General features: G+C 40.0%; 1 protein-coding gene across 2 annotated transcripts in view; it reads right to left on the bottom strand.

Annotated features, from left to right (window-relative positions):
- Positions 1–220: 220 nt before the first annotated feature.
- LOC147457060 (uncharacterized) overlaps positions 221–19,443 on the bottom strand; it is a 54,348-nt gene continuing 35,125 nt past the window's right edge. Inside the window, exons 9-11 of one of the 2 annotated variants that reach the window (XR_015188278.1) lie at positions 843–918; positions 600–719; positions 221–515 (exon numbers count right to left, since the gene is read on the bottom strand). Coding sequence is in view for 1 of the 2 variants with exons in the window: in XM_086513506.1 (XP_086369632.1) it covers positions 411–515; positions 600–719 (225 nt within the window). In the remaining variant the exon portion in view is untranslated. The remainder of the gene's footprint in view (positions 516–599; positions 720–842; positions 919–19,443) is intronic. The other variant, XM_086513506.1, reaches the window with a different exon arrangement.

Below are 19,443 nucleotides of genomic sequence, written 5' to 3'. Positions count from 1 at the left end.
AAGAAAACGTTAAAGGGAAAATAAAAGAGAAGAGAAACACTTCTGTATATGGACACAGTAGGTTTTTTGACTTTCTACCTTCATGCATCTTTTGACTTTCCACCTTCATATATCTGTTGACTTTCCACTTTCCCCTTCACTTCTGCACTTAATATATTTTGAGAGAATTTTTATTTGTTTGAGATTGGGGAGACCTAATAGGTTGATGAGATGCAAAAAGAAAAAAAACCACATCTATTTAGATCAATATATTGACACACGTCCTTGGATGCAACGAAGATGCGATGAGGTTTAATTTCCTTCATGGCATGCGTCAAAATACCAAAGATTTTTTATATTTTTTTGCCATGCTCAGAGTTGTGAGTTGAGAGAAATAGCTCAAAAAGAATAGAAATCATGTATATTGGAGTTTATTTCTTGAGTTGAATTGGCATTAGAAAACCATCATGGGTGGTAAACTTAGAAATGTCTCTTTTGAAGCGCATTGTGGCGTTTGTGATGGGGCATTTCTTTGCCTTGAAAAAAAATAAGAAAAGAAAAATTTGTTAGACGTTGTATTTGTAGGATACCAATAATAATAAGGCAAAGCACTCACTAACCTCCTTTACGTAACCTTCAATGCAAGCTTTGCAAAACAAAAACCCGCAGTCAACACAAAGGGCAGGTTCCTTCTTTTCAGTATTGCATATAAGGCAAACCTTCGTGTCTATGTTTTGCATCTGCAAATGACCATTCCATACAAGTGAGGTAGTGACCAAGGCCATATACAGTGCTCGAAAAAAGATGTAATCCCGCCTATTATTTTGAGATTACAAATTTTTTGAGAAATTTAGTGTAAGAACCTTGAAATATGGTCAAGGGGAGTGGGCATAGCGGTAAAGGCACGAGGTTGTAAATGTGCTCACTATGGTTTAATCCCTGCAACATCCAGGTGTGGTGTGCAAGTGCAATCCCGTAAGACTAACTAATGTGAAGCATCATATTGCCAAAAAAAAAAAAAAACCTTCAGATATGGTCAATTTACCTCTAGGATTTTTCATATGTAGGTTTTTCAAGTTTTTGGAAAAAGGTCTTTTCAAAACAATGGTCATAGTTTATAGTCCTAAAGTGATTAGTGTGAATGCATATAGACCCAAAACAAAGCATTAAAATCATTTCCAATACAAAAAAAAAAATTTGAATCAATTTGGTTGATAGTCAATTATTCATGTATTATTTAGCACTAGCTCAATTTGGCACCCTTAGACATCGCACCAATTATTATGCAAATATGTAACAAATTCACGAATTTTAAGATATTGCTAGTAAATGGCTAGGTGACATTGATAGCCATTGTAGGTCCTAAAAGTAGTTTATCACCCGGGGGTGATCACTTTTCAAAACATGTATCATATCACGTGAGTTAATTAAAAAGAACTATTAAGATTCACAAATGTATCCTTTTATGTATACAATATAGAGAGGTCGGGTTTTCTCAAATAGACCCATAGAGTAAATGTAACATGTATATTGGGATATTATTAACTACGAGTGAGACTCCCTCCACCTCCGATGGAGTGGGTGGCAAAAAAGGAGAAGTCATTTGAAGCTAAATGCACATGTATGGTGATGTATGAACGGAGGTAACATGGACAGAAGCAAGAGAGGCAAGAAGCAGAGATGATGTATATCACATCATTAGGATCGTTAGAGGAAGTTGTTGAGCATGAACAGTGGACATAGCTTTATAGTGTGTTCACGTGATTGATCGGTTGAGAAGCAAGAAAGGGAGAAGGCTTTCATCGGACAACTTTAGGGAGACCACATCCCCCTCCATTTGGGGAGAGAGCCCTATGAAGTTGTTCTAGTAGGAGAGTTGTTATACACAAATTCCTTTGCAACAGACCCACAGTACGGAGTGGTAACTTTAAGTCGAGAAGGATATAAAAAAAAGTAGATGGATCGTACAAGGTGGGATAGTCCCAAGACAAATACAAATCAAATGATGGAGTCTCTCATCTTTAGCCTCATGGAAGAGTAAATTTTAGGGATTTGGACTCTCCATTTTTTCCATCTCAAACTCCTCAATTAATCAGTTTGAGAAGAGTTAGGGTTAGGGGATTCATCCATTTCATTACACAGGTCGACAATTGCTTCTGCTATCAAGTTGTAACAATACAACTGAGCTTTGAGAACTATGGAAGAATAAGATAGAATTCCTATGCACCCATACAAACCATAAAAGCAATCCTCTCTAGCTGTTTCAAAGTGGAATGTCCATACCCTTAGAATTTCCAAGTAGCAAATCCTGCATTTCTTAATTTGTGAGGCAGATATGAGCACAACTTTTTTGAATGGGAGAAATGAACTTGATGTTGTCTTTGTGGTTTAAATTGTTTGAAAATCCCCATGGATACTTTATCTATTGCACTTGACCAAATAGCCTTCTCCCTTTCCACACACCAAATAGCAATAGTCTTTGCAACCAAATTTTGAACTTCAACCTATGATTCAAAAACATGTCACTCGAGACTTTGAAGCACTTTGATGAGCCTCCAACAAAAAGTACTTGTCATCTCCTTCTATGTCTCTAAGCACTTTTTATGAGCCTTCACTTATTTACACTAGCCTCCATTAGAAAGTGCTTGTCATCTCCTTCTATGTCTCTAAGCTAGCAAGCTGGTAGATCACCCCTTCCTTGGCCAATTGCATGTATCACGTGCAGGAGTTGACCTCAAACACCTTGGTGTCAATATAGGGGTGGTTCAAACCATGTGTACATCAACCAAGGAAAGGGACATGACATCAATGCATTGGCAAAAAAGAGGAGCCTTGTTTTTTTGGGCCACAAAATGATGAGCAGTCTCCACCTCATGGAATGGTGAATCATCTTGTATCTTTTCGGCACCAAATGCAAATTGGGCTCAATCTTCTGATCTCAAGGAAGCATGGCATGTGATCTATCTCCATTTCCCAAGCTGATTGGCTGCTCTCCTTCACCAACATTTTTTTTATAAAAAAATCAACACACTAGAGGGCCCACAAGGGATGTTCTTATCTCTTCCGAATATTAGCCATGTTACATGGTCGGGCAAGGGCCGCATACCATCAGGCAAGAGCCACACATAGGCATCACCATGGCCACCTAATTGATGCACCATGTGTTGGAAATGACAGAGAGAACTCATAGCAACCAGGTAGAAACCTCCTCCTTGGGTGACCCACCCCAGGAGGAGGATGCACTTGAGTGTTCAAGGGAAAGAGCCCTAGCAACGTGAACACCAGGCGAGCACAAGGTGTCCCTCAAGAGTGTGACCAAGTGGGGGATTTGAACCCACAACCCATAGGTTGAGAGGCCAAATCCTTACTGCTTGACCAACTATTTGGGGACACAGCAACATCATTAATAAGCTATTCTGCTTAATATTATGTTCGAATTACCCTTCTCGGAAATAATTGATGGAAACGAATGCCTCATTGTAGTATGAAGGGTACCCATAATAATAGTTATTAGCCATTTACACACGAAAACAAATTGGTCCATCCCTAACAGGTAGACCACCCTAATGTACACACAATTTTCACAAAAATTGTTAATTCTTTTACTACCAACAACGTATTCAGTCAATGCACGCATGCTTGTACCTATGGCATGTCTCACACCCACCCTTTAAAGGATAGACATTTCTCGCTTGCAAGTTACACCAATGGAGATCGTAGTATACATGATCGACACAATGATGGCATTGGTTAGATATGGAGGCACTTGCCATCATGGCAACTACACCCCATCTGATTCTCACTCATCCCAAATGGGTGAGTGAGAACAATCCCAGATGGGAAAAAACCAATTGACCAAAAAGGAAGTCAATGTGCTTCCCATGCAGTTTCAAACTCTGCACCTACGAGTTGAGAAACGATGCCTCTACCACTGTGCTGCATATATGCACATGCCTGAGGCATTCTCTATACCTTAATTTGATGCCCCCAAAAACCTGTATGACCAGTCTCCACCTACACGGGGGCAAAAACCCCAATACATCACCATTTCCCACAATGATGGTGGTAAGCCATCAATCTATAATATTTGATTGACACCACAATATTAAAGTCTCTCTCTCACTTGTCTGGAGATGATGGCAGGATTATCCATGAGGTTGTTGGGTGCCTGGAGAAGCTGCAACCTAGCCTATGGCAGCAACAACTCTCTTGCATGGAGGAGAGACTTTGCTACCCAATGATTGATTTGAAATCCCTTGCTATACAACAAACTATGGAGTACCTAGAGAAGCTGCAACCTGGCATGGTGCAGTGACAATGCTCTTGCATGGAGGAGAGACTTTGTTGTCCACTGATCTAGATCTTTCTATGCAGCAAACATGGCACAACAATACTTGTGTCACTGATGGCTTACAACGTGGATATACGCCATCACTATAAGGAGACTCCTCTTTGAAGCAGCACTGGGAAAGAATGATGACCTAGAATATAGGCAACGTTGAGGAGGCTAAAGGCTTTGCAAGCAATCTAGATCCAAACCGCTTCCAAATGGTGCATAGCACATTCACGCCACTTGTGATTGACCGGAACCTCAAGGCCAAGGTACTTAAAGCTCTCAAAAACTTCAAGTGTCTCATTGTGGTACACAATGCATGGCTTCTCCTTAATAATGGTTGGTTCTCACAAGCATAACCTTTGTTTTGGATTCATTCACAATCAGCCCACTATGCAAGCAAAATTTCTCAAGGACAACCATAAGCTTGTGTGTGTCCAAAAAGTGTGTGCTAGAAGCACTACATCATCCGCATACAACAAAATCATGATTATTGCATTGCAAATAGTGACCTCTTCAATGCCTTCTTCTTGCATAAATTCAAGTACCATTTGATCCAATTGATCAATGCACAGACCAAAAAGAGTTGGTGACAATGGACATCATTGTTTAACCCCAATAGTGCTTGCAAAAAAATTTTAAATTCCTCTTCCCATGGGCAATTGACACATCACTGTCTCATAAATTCAAAAAACCGCAAGCATAACCCACTTGGCGCTTGTATTTCTTCCATCCTTCACAAATTGTTATGTAGAATCATATCAAATGATTTCTTAAAGTCCACAAAGCAACAATACAATCACTTGCCTTTCAACCAACTTTCCTCCATGAGAACACAAAGAGTAATAAGATGGTCAATGGTGTTATGGTGTCCACAAAAACATGATTGTCCATTTGCACACTTGCCATTCTCTTCAGCCCATCACTCAATTTTATATCCATTATGCACCAAACAAATTTTCCATAAGAGACCCAATCATTATATTCTGATGGTTGGTTACATTTTTTACATCCCCTCCTGTATGCAAAGGCTTGACCCAATTAGTACTCCAATCATAGGGCATACCATGTTGAAGAGCAAGGTTGAACATATCACACATCGACTCATGTGTAAAATCTCCCGTCCATTTAATCATTTTCGCCCTGATACCTTGGAGATCTCCCGCTTTGCAAGTGGCCAATTTTTCAAGCCCATCGTACACATTCTCAATAGTAAAGAAAGAGTGCATACATGGGAGTGAACCATAAAATGTTATTTTTCCATCATTTGGTTGCTCATAGAGTTGCCTACAATGTGTGCACAGATCCACAAGACTCAAGTTACCAAAACTCTCAACACACTTGCCCCTCACATTTCTCCAAAATCTTCCACATGCACGTACCTTTTCTTGGACTTGAAAATTTTGATGCTTTACTTCACATCTTCTTGTCTTCTTTTGCACCAATGCCTTGTACGTATGTAAATGACTTTGATAGTTGTCTTTGTCCATAGTTTCATCAAGTTTTATCAAGGACTTTTGAGCATCTTGACATTCTTATCAAACCACCTTTTGTGTGATCAATATTTGTTGATACCATGGACATGCTTTATGGCAAAGCATTCTTTGGCACAATAACCTTTTCATTTAGTTTCCAATGGTACATCATGTTGAAGCTTTATTCTTTATAACTTTTTCTCAACCATTTTAATGTACATTGGTACCCGTTGATAGACCGCTTTTGGCTTGTACAAAGTAGGATGTATATGCATGGTCATATGTACAAAAACATGTAAATACGTGCATTTGGGATATTTACAAAGTGGTTTCAAGTTTTTAAAAAGATGCAACGTGGACACATTGTGAATAGTCACGTTCGCGTGCTACCAATCGAGCACATGTACATGCCTAGATAGGGTATCGGGGCCTTGGATATAGTTCTTGGTGGCTTCTTTTGGCTCTAGGGAATGTGTCTGAGCTTTCTAGAATGTGAATAATGCTAGTTGGAAGTATGGGCACTCTCCTCCCACCCGAGAAGTTTGGCACATGAAGTAACTGTGTGGTGCCTGATCTACGGTGATGCGTGCACCGCCCTAGAAGTGGTCATAAATGGAATGTGGGGATGTAGAAAAGGGATTTGGGTATCAAGGATCAAGAGGACAAAATTTGGTGAATTTTGGAGTCCATTTGGGGTTTTTCTCGCAAAAAATGCCCACCCGGGGGTCAAAATTGGGCCAAAAAAGATCAAAAAATGATCAAAAAAGGTGTGAAAAGGCCTCAAATTGCCACATCAGTCACAATGGCGCGAGTGCTCAAGCTGAAGAAAAACTTTGGTGGCTGGATTTTTTGAGTTTTTTATGGTTTTTCTTGTATATTTTGGTTGCCATCAAGTGTGATTTCAAGTGTTGATCAACTTGACTCACCTTGTAGTGTCTGCCGGCAGGCAAGGGCTTGTAGGTCGAGGTGTTTGGAGTTTGAATTGAGCTTGTGGATAGTATTTTTATTGCTCTCTTGAGTGGTGGTGTATCTGGGTTGGAATTTAAGTAAAATCCTTGTGTGGTGCTGAGTGTCTTGGGTGTGTGAGTGTGCGCACGGCATCTTTTGCTCCATCACCGTTTGAAATCCCTACATAGTGATAACTTCTCCTTCCTTTGACTGAGATTATCATGCATAGTTGCTTCTCCACATACAAGTTCAAAACATAAGGGCCAATGGTCTAATTTTGGAGTCCATTGGCCGAGCGTAAAACTCTTTATCAAATACACGATGGCTTCGGAGAGTATCATATAGTCAATCACACTACCCCCATCATGTTTTATACATGTAAATCCATCGATTCCACTTCACAAATATACACCATTAGCAATGAGCATACCCGTGCTATTGCATATGTGTAAAAGCAAATTTCCATATTGATCCAGCTCTTTCTCATCCATTGAAGTACGATCATACAAGTGAACTTCCTTCAACTCCTTTGAAATGAATGACATATCAAATTGTTGAGCATCATGTTGCAATGTTTTTGTGTGAGCATTCATATCTCCAAAGACTATAACATCACGTTTGCCTTTAAAATATGAAATATCCTCCTCTAAATCACAAAATGTATAATCTCTATCCATGCAAGCATAAAAGTGGGGATCATGATGAAGAGTGTAGCAATCGGCTATAAAAATGGGTGCTCTTTTTGGTGTCATAATTTTCAGCCATACATAAGGTTTGTGCTTATCATCTTTCACAATGGATACAAAATCTTTCAATTCTTTCTTAACCACACATGCTACCCCTCCTTATCCCCTTTGTTGCTTGAGATTCTTTGACCAAATCAATGAATGTACATTGTGATCCTCCAACCCATCAATCCTATGTGTATCATGCTCTCAAGTTTCAATAAGAAGTACAACATCGGCTGTGCTTGTTAGTTCATCTATGCCAACTCCTGCATTCCATGGGTATTCACTACAATTCCAAAGTCATACGTACCTCGGCCTCATAGGTCGCGCGTTCATATTTGCTCGATGGACTTGCCTCCTCTTTGGACATATTTTCTTCATGAGAGATCTCCTTGTTTTTCTTATTTCTCTCCTCATATGCCTTACGACGCATAATTTTTTGTTTAATAGTGCAATCTTCACATACACAAAAATTTGTTTCTCTCAAATAGATCTAGCTAGTATCAAGGATAATCTTTCGTTTGGTCTCATCCAGCATGGTGCATAATTGGCCGTTCTCTCGAGCGAGGAGAACCTTTCTTACCCGCTCTATGTGCTCCATAAACCATAACATGCCAAAGTGGATCCTCTTCTAGTGCAAAATCCCCCTCTGATGAGCCAAATCTCGTGGATGCAATGAAGTCATGCATCGACTTGGATTCCAAGGGCAATAGAGAGGAGGAGGAAAAGGAGCAGGAGGTAAATGCTACCCTACTTTCAAGGTTGTTTGTACTAACCTTAATTATCTTTTTCTTACCATTCATTGGTTTATGATAGGACTTCCTAGAGTTTGATGAGTTTGAAGCACGGACAGTGGCAAGTGGACGGCCTTTGGACCACAGTCTTCCCTTGCACAACATTACATAGGAAAACTTCCCCCTGGTGATGTTGCCATTGTACACAATGAGTTTACTCTCCAAGTCCATTTCATGGCGTGGTCGTTGAAAGCTTTGAGCAATATTTTTTGTCTATGCACCATTTCCCAAACTGCGCATCTTGTCTTCCTAGTGCGTAGATCTCTTGTATGGACAGCATTCGGCACTAGCTTCCGTGGCAAGGTGCTTGCCCAGATAGGGATAAATGCTTTTGTTGGCTCAACCAACCCTTAGGAAATAGCGCACTCCCTCCTGGACGAGGAGTTTCCTTATGTACAGGAGAGATGCTAGGAAATGGCTAAGAAAATTATGGGCTCCTCAAAAGAATGATGTAAATTTCTATCCTCTCAAAAGTAATGAAATATATGAATTTGCCTCTCTATCTTGTACACTTTTTTCAAGGTCGTCGCTCTAGCTTGTAAATTCCTAAAATTAGCACTGTGATTTAGTAAGTGGTGTCCTTTTTGCTTTGCTCAACAACTCATTGTAAGTGGGGCCACTGTTGAGGAAGGGGGGGGTAGGGGGGGTGAAGTGCTGTGTGGATAGTCAAATTCAAACTATAACACTGCTTTTCTGTTGTCCTAGGATGTAGACAATGCCAAAAAAGGCAAAAAGGGGGGTGGCCACCAGGGCACATAGATCATCCAAACAGGGGGCCCTGTTCGACCCATGTTTGGATGATCTACACATCCTTGTGGCCACCCCCCTCCCCCCATTTTTTCTTTTTTGGCAGTCTACACCCCAGGACAGTAGAAAAGCACTGCTACAGCTTGAATTCAATTGTTCATGAACTATACTAGCTCCTTTGCTAGAGCCAACACAGTGAATTGCTACATAAACACTTGATTTTATACAAGATATGTGCATTTCTCGTGTCTTGGGATGCATCTTTGGGACCCTGTTTGGTAGGTCTGCGTGCCCTTGTGGCCATCCCCCTTTTTGCCTTTTTTGGCCTCGTCTGCACCTTAAGACACCAAAAATGCTTAGATATTCTTGAATTTAATTGTTCATGCACAGATTCACTCCCTTATCTCTTCACACTTGTGGACTCAAAGTTTGTTCAATACACAGATACCATTTAACTTAAACACATTGAGACGCTAAAAAGATAAATGATTTTGGAGATAGTAGATACAAAACTCTCAAATCTCTGGTCATTTCAAAAAGTTTGATTACAAACTTAGGGTGGGTAATACAAAATGAAAGGTTTTACTTCATCTAATGCTCAAAGTCCCGCCTCAATTGGAGTGCAAGTTGCATGTCTTTGGTTATAGCTTCAATCTCTTTGCATGTATGGTACAAAGGTTGGTATCTTCCAACACAGAGATGATATGGGCCTCTACAGCTTCTTGCATTGCCTCCAGTACCATTGCTTGCATTCTGTATTGTTTGCCATAGCTTTGGAGCACCTCCTTCACCGTGCAAACAAAGGGGGCTCGTCAAATTAGTAGCTCGATTATCTTCTAGTAGTGCTGGATTTCTGCAAATACCCTTCCTATTTCGCATCGATGCTAAGGTTGTATGGGGACACTTGCACATTTGCTGCTAGGTACATTTAGGCTTCTTTTTTTAAAAAATTATGGAAATTTACATGCTTTTTCGTTGGTGGTGCCGCCTCCTCCGGCTCCTCATCATCTTCCTCTCCCCTTGCCTCGCGATCTTGTGTTGTAGGGAGAGCTCCTTGTCCATAAGGTAGTGTCTTCCCCGCCACTGGCACCCGGTGTGTGCGTGGTATCTCAGCACACTTCCATGGTGCCTCTTCTTTGTCTCACTATCTTTATGCACCACTTGAGCTAGTACCAGCAAAAGTGTGGTAAGAATTTGGCAAAGCATCAAGAACAATCTGCACAAGGAAACTTCAAAAATGACTTTGCCTGTAGAAATAAGTTTCTCATTAATAACCTTGATACCAGCTAGGAAAGTTTCCCTTTCATCTTTCTCATGCATATTCTTTGACTCTAGCTCTTTACGCAGCAATGCAATTTTAGTCTCATTACGACTTGCATAAAGACTAGCAAGAATATCCCAAGCTTGTTTTGCAGATTTAGTTGAACGAATGTGAGGAGTAATAGTATGCTTCATGGATAACGCAATCAATGCATGAGCCTATGCATCTCTAACATCTCAACAAGCTTGCTTAGCGGTAGGTAAAACAACTCTAGCAGCAGCAACCCTGCCACCAAAACCTATAGCGTCTTCAACATCGCATGCATCCTCAGAACAAGGACATACACCAATGCCATGTACAACATTCCAAACACCCTTTGACACAAGAACATGTTTTATCATGTAATCCCACATTGGATAATTGTCCCCATCCAATTTATCCTTAGGAGCAAACATCTTGAACACATATGTGTTGTTGTCAGCCATGGCGAATGCCTAGACCTGATGTGAAAACTACCCCAAAAGAGGAGAAACAAAACAAGACCAACACATGCTATATAGAACAACTCGTAGAAGACTATAGGGGTCTGTTATGCAAAAAATGGCACTAACAAAAAATTGCACAAAATGACATAATTGCATGTGCAGTACTACCTGTAGTGGAAACGGAGGCCAAAATGAGCCCAAATGGAAAATCTGAGCAGACCAAGCTCTATGAGTTCCCCCAAAGTATTTTTCAACCTGTTGATGCTCACCAAAGGTCACTAAAATTTCAGAAAATGAGCACACATGTACTGGCGATGATGGCAACTGTGTCCGGAAGGACACAACCTACTCTGATACCAATTGTTGGAAATAGGGTTGTAGGGAAACACACACAGCTTGGAGAAGATGAAGAAACCTCAAGGCACACAACAGAGAGTAGTATTAATTAGTGTGCAATGTAAGAATAAGATAGCCCTAGAGTGATGGGCGTATATACAATGCAAGGGGGGAAAAACCTCCTAGTGAGGGAAAAAATGCCATGGAGATCCTAAGTGTGTTCACACACATCACTACCACATGTATATGGTAATATATATATATATATTTTTTACCGCTTAAATTTTTGTTTTTCTATTACTTTCCAGCAAAATTTAACACCTATCAAGCATAATAATGAGCCATATTGACAAATTTCGATGGACAAAACGTCTAGAGTGAAAATATATATATATATGAGTGTGAGGAATTGCAAAAATTTTGGCCAAGTAATAATAAGTTTTAGTAATTTTATTTCTTTTTTAACCTAATAAGGATCAAAAATTAATAAATAGAGCCAAGAAATTTGGACAAAGCAAGAGCTTCAAGCATGTCAAGTTTGGAAGGATTTGGCACATGTCAAATTTTGGGCCAACTTACGACGAATTAGAATGGAAAAATCAAGAGCAATTAATGATCGGGTGCCCAAATGATGATCATCCTGAACCACATGTGGTATACCATGGGAAATTTGAGCAAATAAGGTATGTATGCCCTTAGCATTCAAGGTAAGCCAGGCACATATAAGAAAAATGGGCAAATTATGCTTCATTTGCAATCACACACACACACACACATAGAGAGAGCTTGTGACCTAGAGCCCTCCATCAAAGTTTCGCTTGTTAAAACCACACCGGACACCCACACCTCACCAAATTTCATAGATATGATCATTTTCAGTGCAACACATTTGTGCATTGCCAAATGAACCAAAAAGTCACACAAAAAACTGTATCAATCAAATCAAATCGAGGATTTTCACAAACTATCAAGGGTCATTTGGGATAGCATTTGAAGTCCAAATCAAATTATTTCTTCAAAAGAATACTCCCCTCACTGAAAAAAATTTGGGCATGTGATTAAATTTTCGAGAGGGGATATAACATGGATCATGATCCAAGTCCCCTCACCTCAAAAAACAGAAATAAGTTGTGCAAAAGGATGCCTTTGAAGGCGTTTATTCACTAATGCAATCACAGTCAGCAAATGCTGTTGAACATGGATTGTGATCCATGTCTCCCAACATGTCAAAGCTGGGGGGGAAGGCATGCGGACAATTTCACATAGCCTTGGGAAATGTGCCTTGTAAATTTTGGGCAAAATGGACCATGGATCACCAAAATTCAAAGGAAATTGAAAAGTCAATCTCCAAATGGTAAATTTTAACCCATGATGTGGGAAAATGATTTAAACTCAGAAATAAGTGGACTAATAGATGAGGGAACATGCCCAAAGTAATCCCACAAAGTTTTGTCAAAAATGGTCACCTAACATGGATCGCGATCCATGTACCCCTTGAGCAAATCTGACGGGATTTAAGTGCAAGTTGTTGGTATGGTTCAAATGTGGTGATTTGTGTCCAAAATTCAGAGTTTGGTTTCATAAAGTGAGTCATATGTCAAAGTTTAATAGTTTCAGAGTGCAAGTGACAAAATTGTGATCTTGAGCAAAGTCTTGGTATTGAAAGAGATGTTGGGATCAGTCTATTCCAGTGAATGTAAAATATGCTTAAAAAGTGGGCCAAATTTTTCTAATAGGCATGGGAGGTCCAAACAACCCCAATGGTGGTAAAAATCAATAGATAGATGAAAATGAGACAACATTTCAACATTCAATCATCATATGGGAAAATTCTCAGACAGAATAATCACTATGAGCGATCAAATATGTTATCAAAAACCAAATATGGCAAAGTCAGACCAAAACGGGCCATAAACTAGGAAATTGAGAAAACTTGGCCAAATTTGAAAATATTTCACGAGTGTATCAAGATAGGCTAGAGAAACATGTGCGCCAATTTTCACATCAAAAGGCTGTCAAATATGGATTGAGATCCATGTATGTTTTCTAGCTTTCCATGCTAGAATCATACCAACATGTCCTAATTGTGAAGAAAACCCTAACCCTAAAGTTTCAAGACATTTGGACTTCAAAATCCTAACTAAAGTGTCAAATTTCTCTAAGTCTGTGGAAAATTTTCAAGAAGTGATATAAATATTTAATCAGTGATCCAAATTCAAACGTTTTGATCCATAGCATTCCAATAAGATGCTTAATTAGATGGTGTCATCAAAAGTCCAAAATGTGTTATAACATGGATTGCAATCCATGTACCTCATACCCAAATCTAACATGTGACCACATGACCTAGGGTCTATAGTTTTCCTAGATGCACGTGAAATTTGGCCAAGTTTGGACTTATTTTGATCATGATGTGATCATTTTCATTTTTATGGTCAAGTTTGCATTTTTTTTACTTTTTTGATGACCAATCAACAAATTTTAGAAGCTAATCAGATAATTTTTTGATACCAAAATGCCTCGCAAAAGGCCACAGAAGGAGTGGGAGATTGCACCATATGAAGTCATTGACATCTTGTCCAATGAGAAAGCCAGTATCTCCGAAGAACAATGGGCAAAAAATTACATCTAAGGTGTTCATCGGCAAGTTCTAAGCGGCTGATGGAACCAAGATGAAGACGATAATATTCCCTAAAGAGCTACGGATATTGCACCAACAAAGGGAAGTATTAGAAGGGTTGAGGTGACTGTAGCTAGATACCACTTCCACCTTGGGGGAAAAACTTCCAAACATCACATGAGTTGATGAGCTCAATCCAGTATAACGGAGAAGCAACCTTAGCCAACAAGGATGGGGCTATAGTTAAAGTTTGAATAACAAACGAGCTACTCAACCAAGCCCTCCACATACCGGTGGGGAATCATAATCTTCTTCACAAGACCAAAGCAATCAACAATGACAAGGCTATCATAAAGCAGCAAGGGCACAAGTTTACTTACAATGATTTGATCTACACCGAGACAGAGCTACCTTTGCAGCTCAGCTCATCTCTCAATACTTGAAGGTTCAAAATTCACCAAGATATACAAAGCCCAACCTACACTTTGCAATGGTAATGGCTATGGGGCTAGTCGAGCAAAGAGTGATCAAATGCAACCTCGTCAATTACTTCGTGAAGAACTTGGTAGAAGCTAATCTGAAGGGTAGCAACTGCAACAAAACTTACATGAACACGGACCTAGCTTTGACACGGATTTCCTATCAAGCACTGGAAATGATAGATTAGTTACCACGTGTGGAGTCCCAGATTGATTTCTTACACAAAGCAAAGCATTCTATTAGAGCAGTAGTAGGTACTTCTTCTACTCCAAAAAAAGAAGAAGGACAAGGGGAAAAAGCTCTAACGCCAAAGTCACGGATAGCTAAGCAACTGAGTCAAACGTAGAATTTAGCAGTGAAATAAAACCAAGAAACAGAGACACGCCGTCTGAATTCCAATCAACTGTTGAGGAAGAAGAAGAGGATGATATCATCGTTCCATTGGTGAAAAATAGAAGCAGGCTAGTTGAACAATTATCAAAGACACAAGCACAAAGATCAATGGAAGAGGCTCAAAGATTGTGGGAGGGGCGGCTCAAAAAGTTGCCGAGGAAAAGAAGAAAGTGGATGAAGGGGAATCAGACATTGATGATGAAGATGGCATGGAGCTAGAAAAAAATATAGAGAAAAGAAAAGTTGAGCAGAGGGAAAAGATCAAAGAACATAGGAGGAGGAAAGCAGCAAAAGAAGTGGAGCTTGTCGACACCTTTTGGTAACAAATCCACAAAGTACTCAAAAGAAAGACCGAAAAACGAGCCAAAGAAGACTCCAAAAAACAAAAAGTAGATGATTTGGAGTCTCTAGAGGAATCTCCCAAGGGTCAAGAGACACAACCCAAGAAGAACTGCCAAGATAGGAGACCACGAATCAGAAAGAAGATACTCACACTGAGACAAAGGAGCGATTTTCACCAAATCCGACAATGCCATCTCATGTTGATGAATACAAAGATGAATTTGGTAAGAAGGATGTGGAGCAAGAGCAAACTCCCCCGAACCAAAAGGCTTTGAGGAAGGTAAGGATGGCCTAGGGGAGAAGAAGAAAACTCATGAGGGTCAAGAGAAGAAAGAAGCTAAAAACACTAATCAAAGGTGACCAGAAGAAAGAGAGAAACTCTTCAGCAAGATAGAAGAGAGTCAGTGCTTGGGACCTCTCAACAATGAACCAATCAAGAAAGAGGCCCAGTATCACCGCAATCAAGAATCGTCATTGAAGATGATGACCGGCTAATTTGGGAATTTGACTTGGAGCAGCATCTAGATGACATCAAGCTACAATTCCATTGCCAAAGAGTGGTGTCCAACCTTAGGGAGTTGTATGCCCAAGACACCAAAGTAGAGGCCAAAGCAGCAAAGGCAGAGAACACAAGACTGCAGCAACAAGTAGAAAGCCTCCAAGAAATCCAAAGCAAACTACAAGATGAACTCTCAAAAGAAAAGAGACAAGCTACAGGATACTACAAAAATCTCCAAGATTAGATTGCTACAAATAGTCAAATACAAGGGGAGCAGCAATCATTAGAGGAACAGTTGAAGAGAGAGCAACAAAAGAATACAAAGCTAGGATAGCACACCTTATCTCAGCTTCTGGCTATGCAAGACACACCAACTTCAACCTCTACTTCACAGGCACCATCTGCAATCTTGAAAGAGCTCAAAACGGTGAAGGTGGATCTAGCTCAAGAAAAGTACGACAAACAAATAATGACAGTGGGCCATATGGCCATGCAGGCTTAAAAAGACCGAGAGATCCAAACACTAAAAGGACAACTAGCTAAAGTACAAGCTGATTTTGCGGCCCAAGCTAAATAGAACACAAAGGATCTTCAAAGAAAAGATCTCACAATCAGTGCCCTACAAGCAAAGACAGTAATACCGGGTCAACCAGCACCATCACCAGAAGTAGAGACCATAAGGGTAGACCTACCCCCTATAGATCTACTAAGTACATCTATTGAGGGTGGGCTACATGATTTTGGAGACATAGAGGAGCTCACAAATGCTAGGGAGGAAATGAAAATTTGGATAGCTAAGATTCTAGACCCGTCACACAAGGAGTACATGCAGTAGGAGCTTAAGGTCTTGGAATCTGCAGCTCTATTAATGATCAAGCCTAATAAAGTGGTCCAAAATTTTGGCCACAAAATGATACCCTTGCTATTCATGAATCAGGAAGGAAAAGAAAGCTTCTTCCAATCCCAGTGTCGACGAATCAAATGCTAAAAAATTTAGAGAATCAACCTCTATGGCACAAGAAGTGGTTTGAGAAGTGACCACATGATGAAACCACATACAAAAACACACCCCAACATCTCAAGATCAACCCCACATTCTGCCCAATCTCTTGAAGGCAATCCTAGGATAGTTATGATATCTAGAAAAGTAGGTGACCATCGGTACTCAACTACTAGTCCTAACAAAGCCAGCCAATAATTACAAACCGACAGAATCATATATGGTTCATACCATGCAGGAAATCATCAATCAAATGCGGAATTTTCTCAACCTCACTTTCTAGATATTGGTCAAATTAGGAAAGATGATCATCACCTTTATCACAGCAAGACATTGAAGCATCCGAACACCCTTGGCAAGTGTTTCTCAAAGGAACACAGAGCATAGCTTAGAACCTAGAGACAGGAGTCCCTGACACGAATATCATCATGGGAATGTACGCCCGGGTCATGTTTTTGCCCTCACATTATATGAAAACCTTTGAAGAGGCATTCATGACCAGGTTCTTTGAGATGGACTCCACTATCTTTAACTCTATGATGAAGGATTTTCCTGCTCAACTCATCACCTATCAAAGTGAAATCCTCAATTATTCCTTCAAAGATTTAATAGTCCAAGTGACATGGTGGCCAAGGCAAAAAAGTTCATAAGGATTACCAAAACCCTAGAAAAGCGAACTTTTGACTACTCAAAATAGAGTTGGAAGACAAAGCTTGCACATGGACGTGCAATGGCTAGGAAGGGGGGAATGTTAGCAAATGGACCAAACGCGCATCCTCCTAGTTGGTCACCTCTTCACAAGCTATCAATTTTTGTACTGCTATTACTTTTTGAGAAATGCTTTGTAAATAAGAAAAATTTTGATTATTGAGCCGAGTAATTACTAAGCCAAACTTTTGTAAAATCTGAGTTTAAATTCTTGATTCTAAGTTTTGAGCCTTGTAAACCAGCCACTAGCAAAAAGAACCCTAGGTATAAAGCTCAAATTTTTTAGTTTGAACAAATTCTTATTATCATTATCTAAAGTTTTGAGAGTTTGGAGCGTACAACTAAGAGCGGCTACTCTTTAATTTGAGTGTACTCATTCTCAATTTCATTGTGGTTCACAGCCACATGTCTGCAAACTAAATTAGCTATTTTGAGTACGTAAATGCTTATTTTTTGGTGTTTCAACCATAGGAGAGTGTTCCTAGACCATAGGGCAACCCTTTTGCATAGTTTTGTTCCAATTTTTAGGACATTGACCATGATGGATGGTGATTTTGGTACGTTGTTAGATTGTAACTAGATTTTGTAGGATAGTGTCTCTAGACCTCTTAGACCTTCTCCTAAAGTTCCGTTGCATTTCAAGTCCGTTTAGTGTCGAAATGGCTTCATGACCTAGAGCGGTGAGATAGAACATAAGCAGATTACCCAAGAAGAGAGTGATAGATTTTCTAGTGCTATAGATAGCTGCATTCTATAGGTTCACTTCTTGAGGTTGACACTGTGAAAGAGTCTTCATTCCCCATCCGAGTCGCTTCCTTGAGTAGTGAGAGTATGTTAGTGCTAGATACCTATGTTGCAGACGTTTGATCGTGGTGACCCGCTAACACTTGTTAGGTAGTTAAGAGGTAGACCAAGTTGATAAAGTATACCTATAGTACCACTATCAGTGATGGTTGTATGTGCTACCTTATGCGAGTGATGATAAAATATAGGCAAGAAGTCATCCAACGGTACCATGTGTTCACCTTGATATCTCAACACTCTCCCCCAAGATCAACGTCATCTCTTGTACTGCAAGCATAGCTCAAAATCTTCACAAATTCTCTATTCCAACATGTGTGTCCTCACATACCTAAGGTCAATGTTTCCAACTAAGATGCTATCTTTGTTGAAGCAATACATCAAAATGCACTAACTCCAACACATTTTTTCTTTCATTCTTGTCATGAGAAAATGATGCCTTTGTTTTCTTCCCAAAACTTATGCATTTTAGCCATTTTAAACATTGGAAATCTATCATAAGCTCTTTAGTCTTCAGCCTCTGCACATTCACATGTCCAATACTGTCAAGACAAAGGTCCTAGCAAGTGGGTCCTTGGACACACACAAACACAACGCATGAGGGCTCTCCCTAAGCCAAGGGCTATAAATCTAAAGGAGGAGTTGGCTAGGAGGAGGGCCATCCATCGCCCAATAAGGCTAATTGGCCCTTAAATGGGGGTATCACAGAAGAGACGACAAGAGCCGTAGCTTTGCAGGGCTTTGCATGTGCATGCAAAGGGGGCAGAAGAAGGGGACAAGGAGTGGGAAGAGATCCAAATAGGAGCGCCCTGGAAAACTGGTGCTTTATGCTTCTTGAGTGATGGTTACCAAGCAACACTGAACCCATTGTGAGTGGTTTTTCCCTCTCTTGTGATGCCATGAGTAGTCTGCATGTTGTAGGTTCCTTATTTCAAGCTTTTCCATGCTTGGGTGCCCCCCAATAGGGCTTAATTAAGAAGGCCTTTGTTGGCCACTCCCTTCCAAGGAGAATTTCACACAGCAGAGAATTTAGAAGCTTTGAATTCTTGAGAGATAGACGGAAAAGATCCTTCCACAGTCATCCAAAGAAGGTGGGCATATCAAGTTCAAAATTTTAAATCTTGAAACTATTAAATTTTGCAAAGATTTTTACAATTCAAGCATAGCAAGATGTCATTGGATCGATCACTTTTGACAAGTTATAGATTTGATTTTGAGACCACTTCACCTATGAGGACAAATGTGGTCATGGAGGATGTGTAGGTTGAGGAGAGCGATGGATTTCTTGATGACCATGGGTTCATCGATATCCAAGCATGACTGTATGACAAAGATGAGAAATGTCTATGAGCGAGGTGGCCTACAATAGATGCATGCACTTATTCTCATAAATACCACAACCATAAATGCAAGGCATCTTCTTGTTATCAAAGAAGGCCAAGGTCCTAGAGGTTCTTTGTCTACGGCAGATTTTTCCAAGGCAAAGAAGGATAATTTGTGCTTCAAGCATCTCT

This window comes from Adiantum capillus-veneris, chromosome 5 (assembly GCF_014529385.1).
Source record: "Adiantum capillus-veneris isolate H3 chromosome 5, ASM1452938v2, whole genome shotgun sequence".
NCBI classification, from domain to species: domain Eukaryota; kingdom Viridiplantae; phylum Streptophyta; class Polypodiopsida; order Polypodiales; family Pteridaceae; genus Adiantum; species Adiantum capillus-veneris.
Note: the sequence above shows the minus strand (reverse complement) of the source record. Positions and strands in the feature narration are given on the sequence as shown.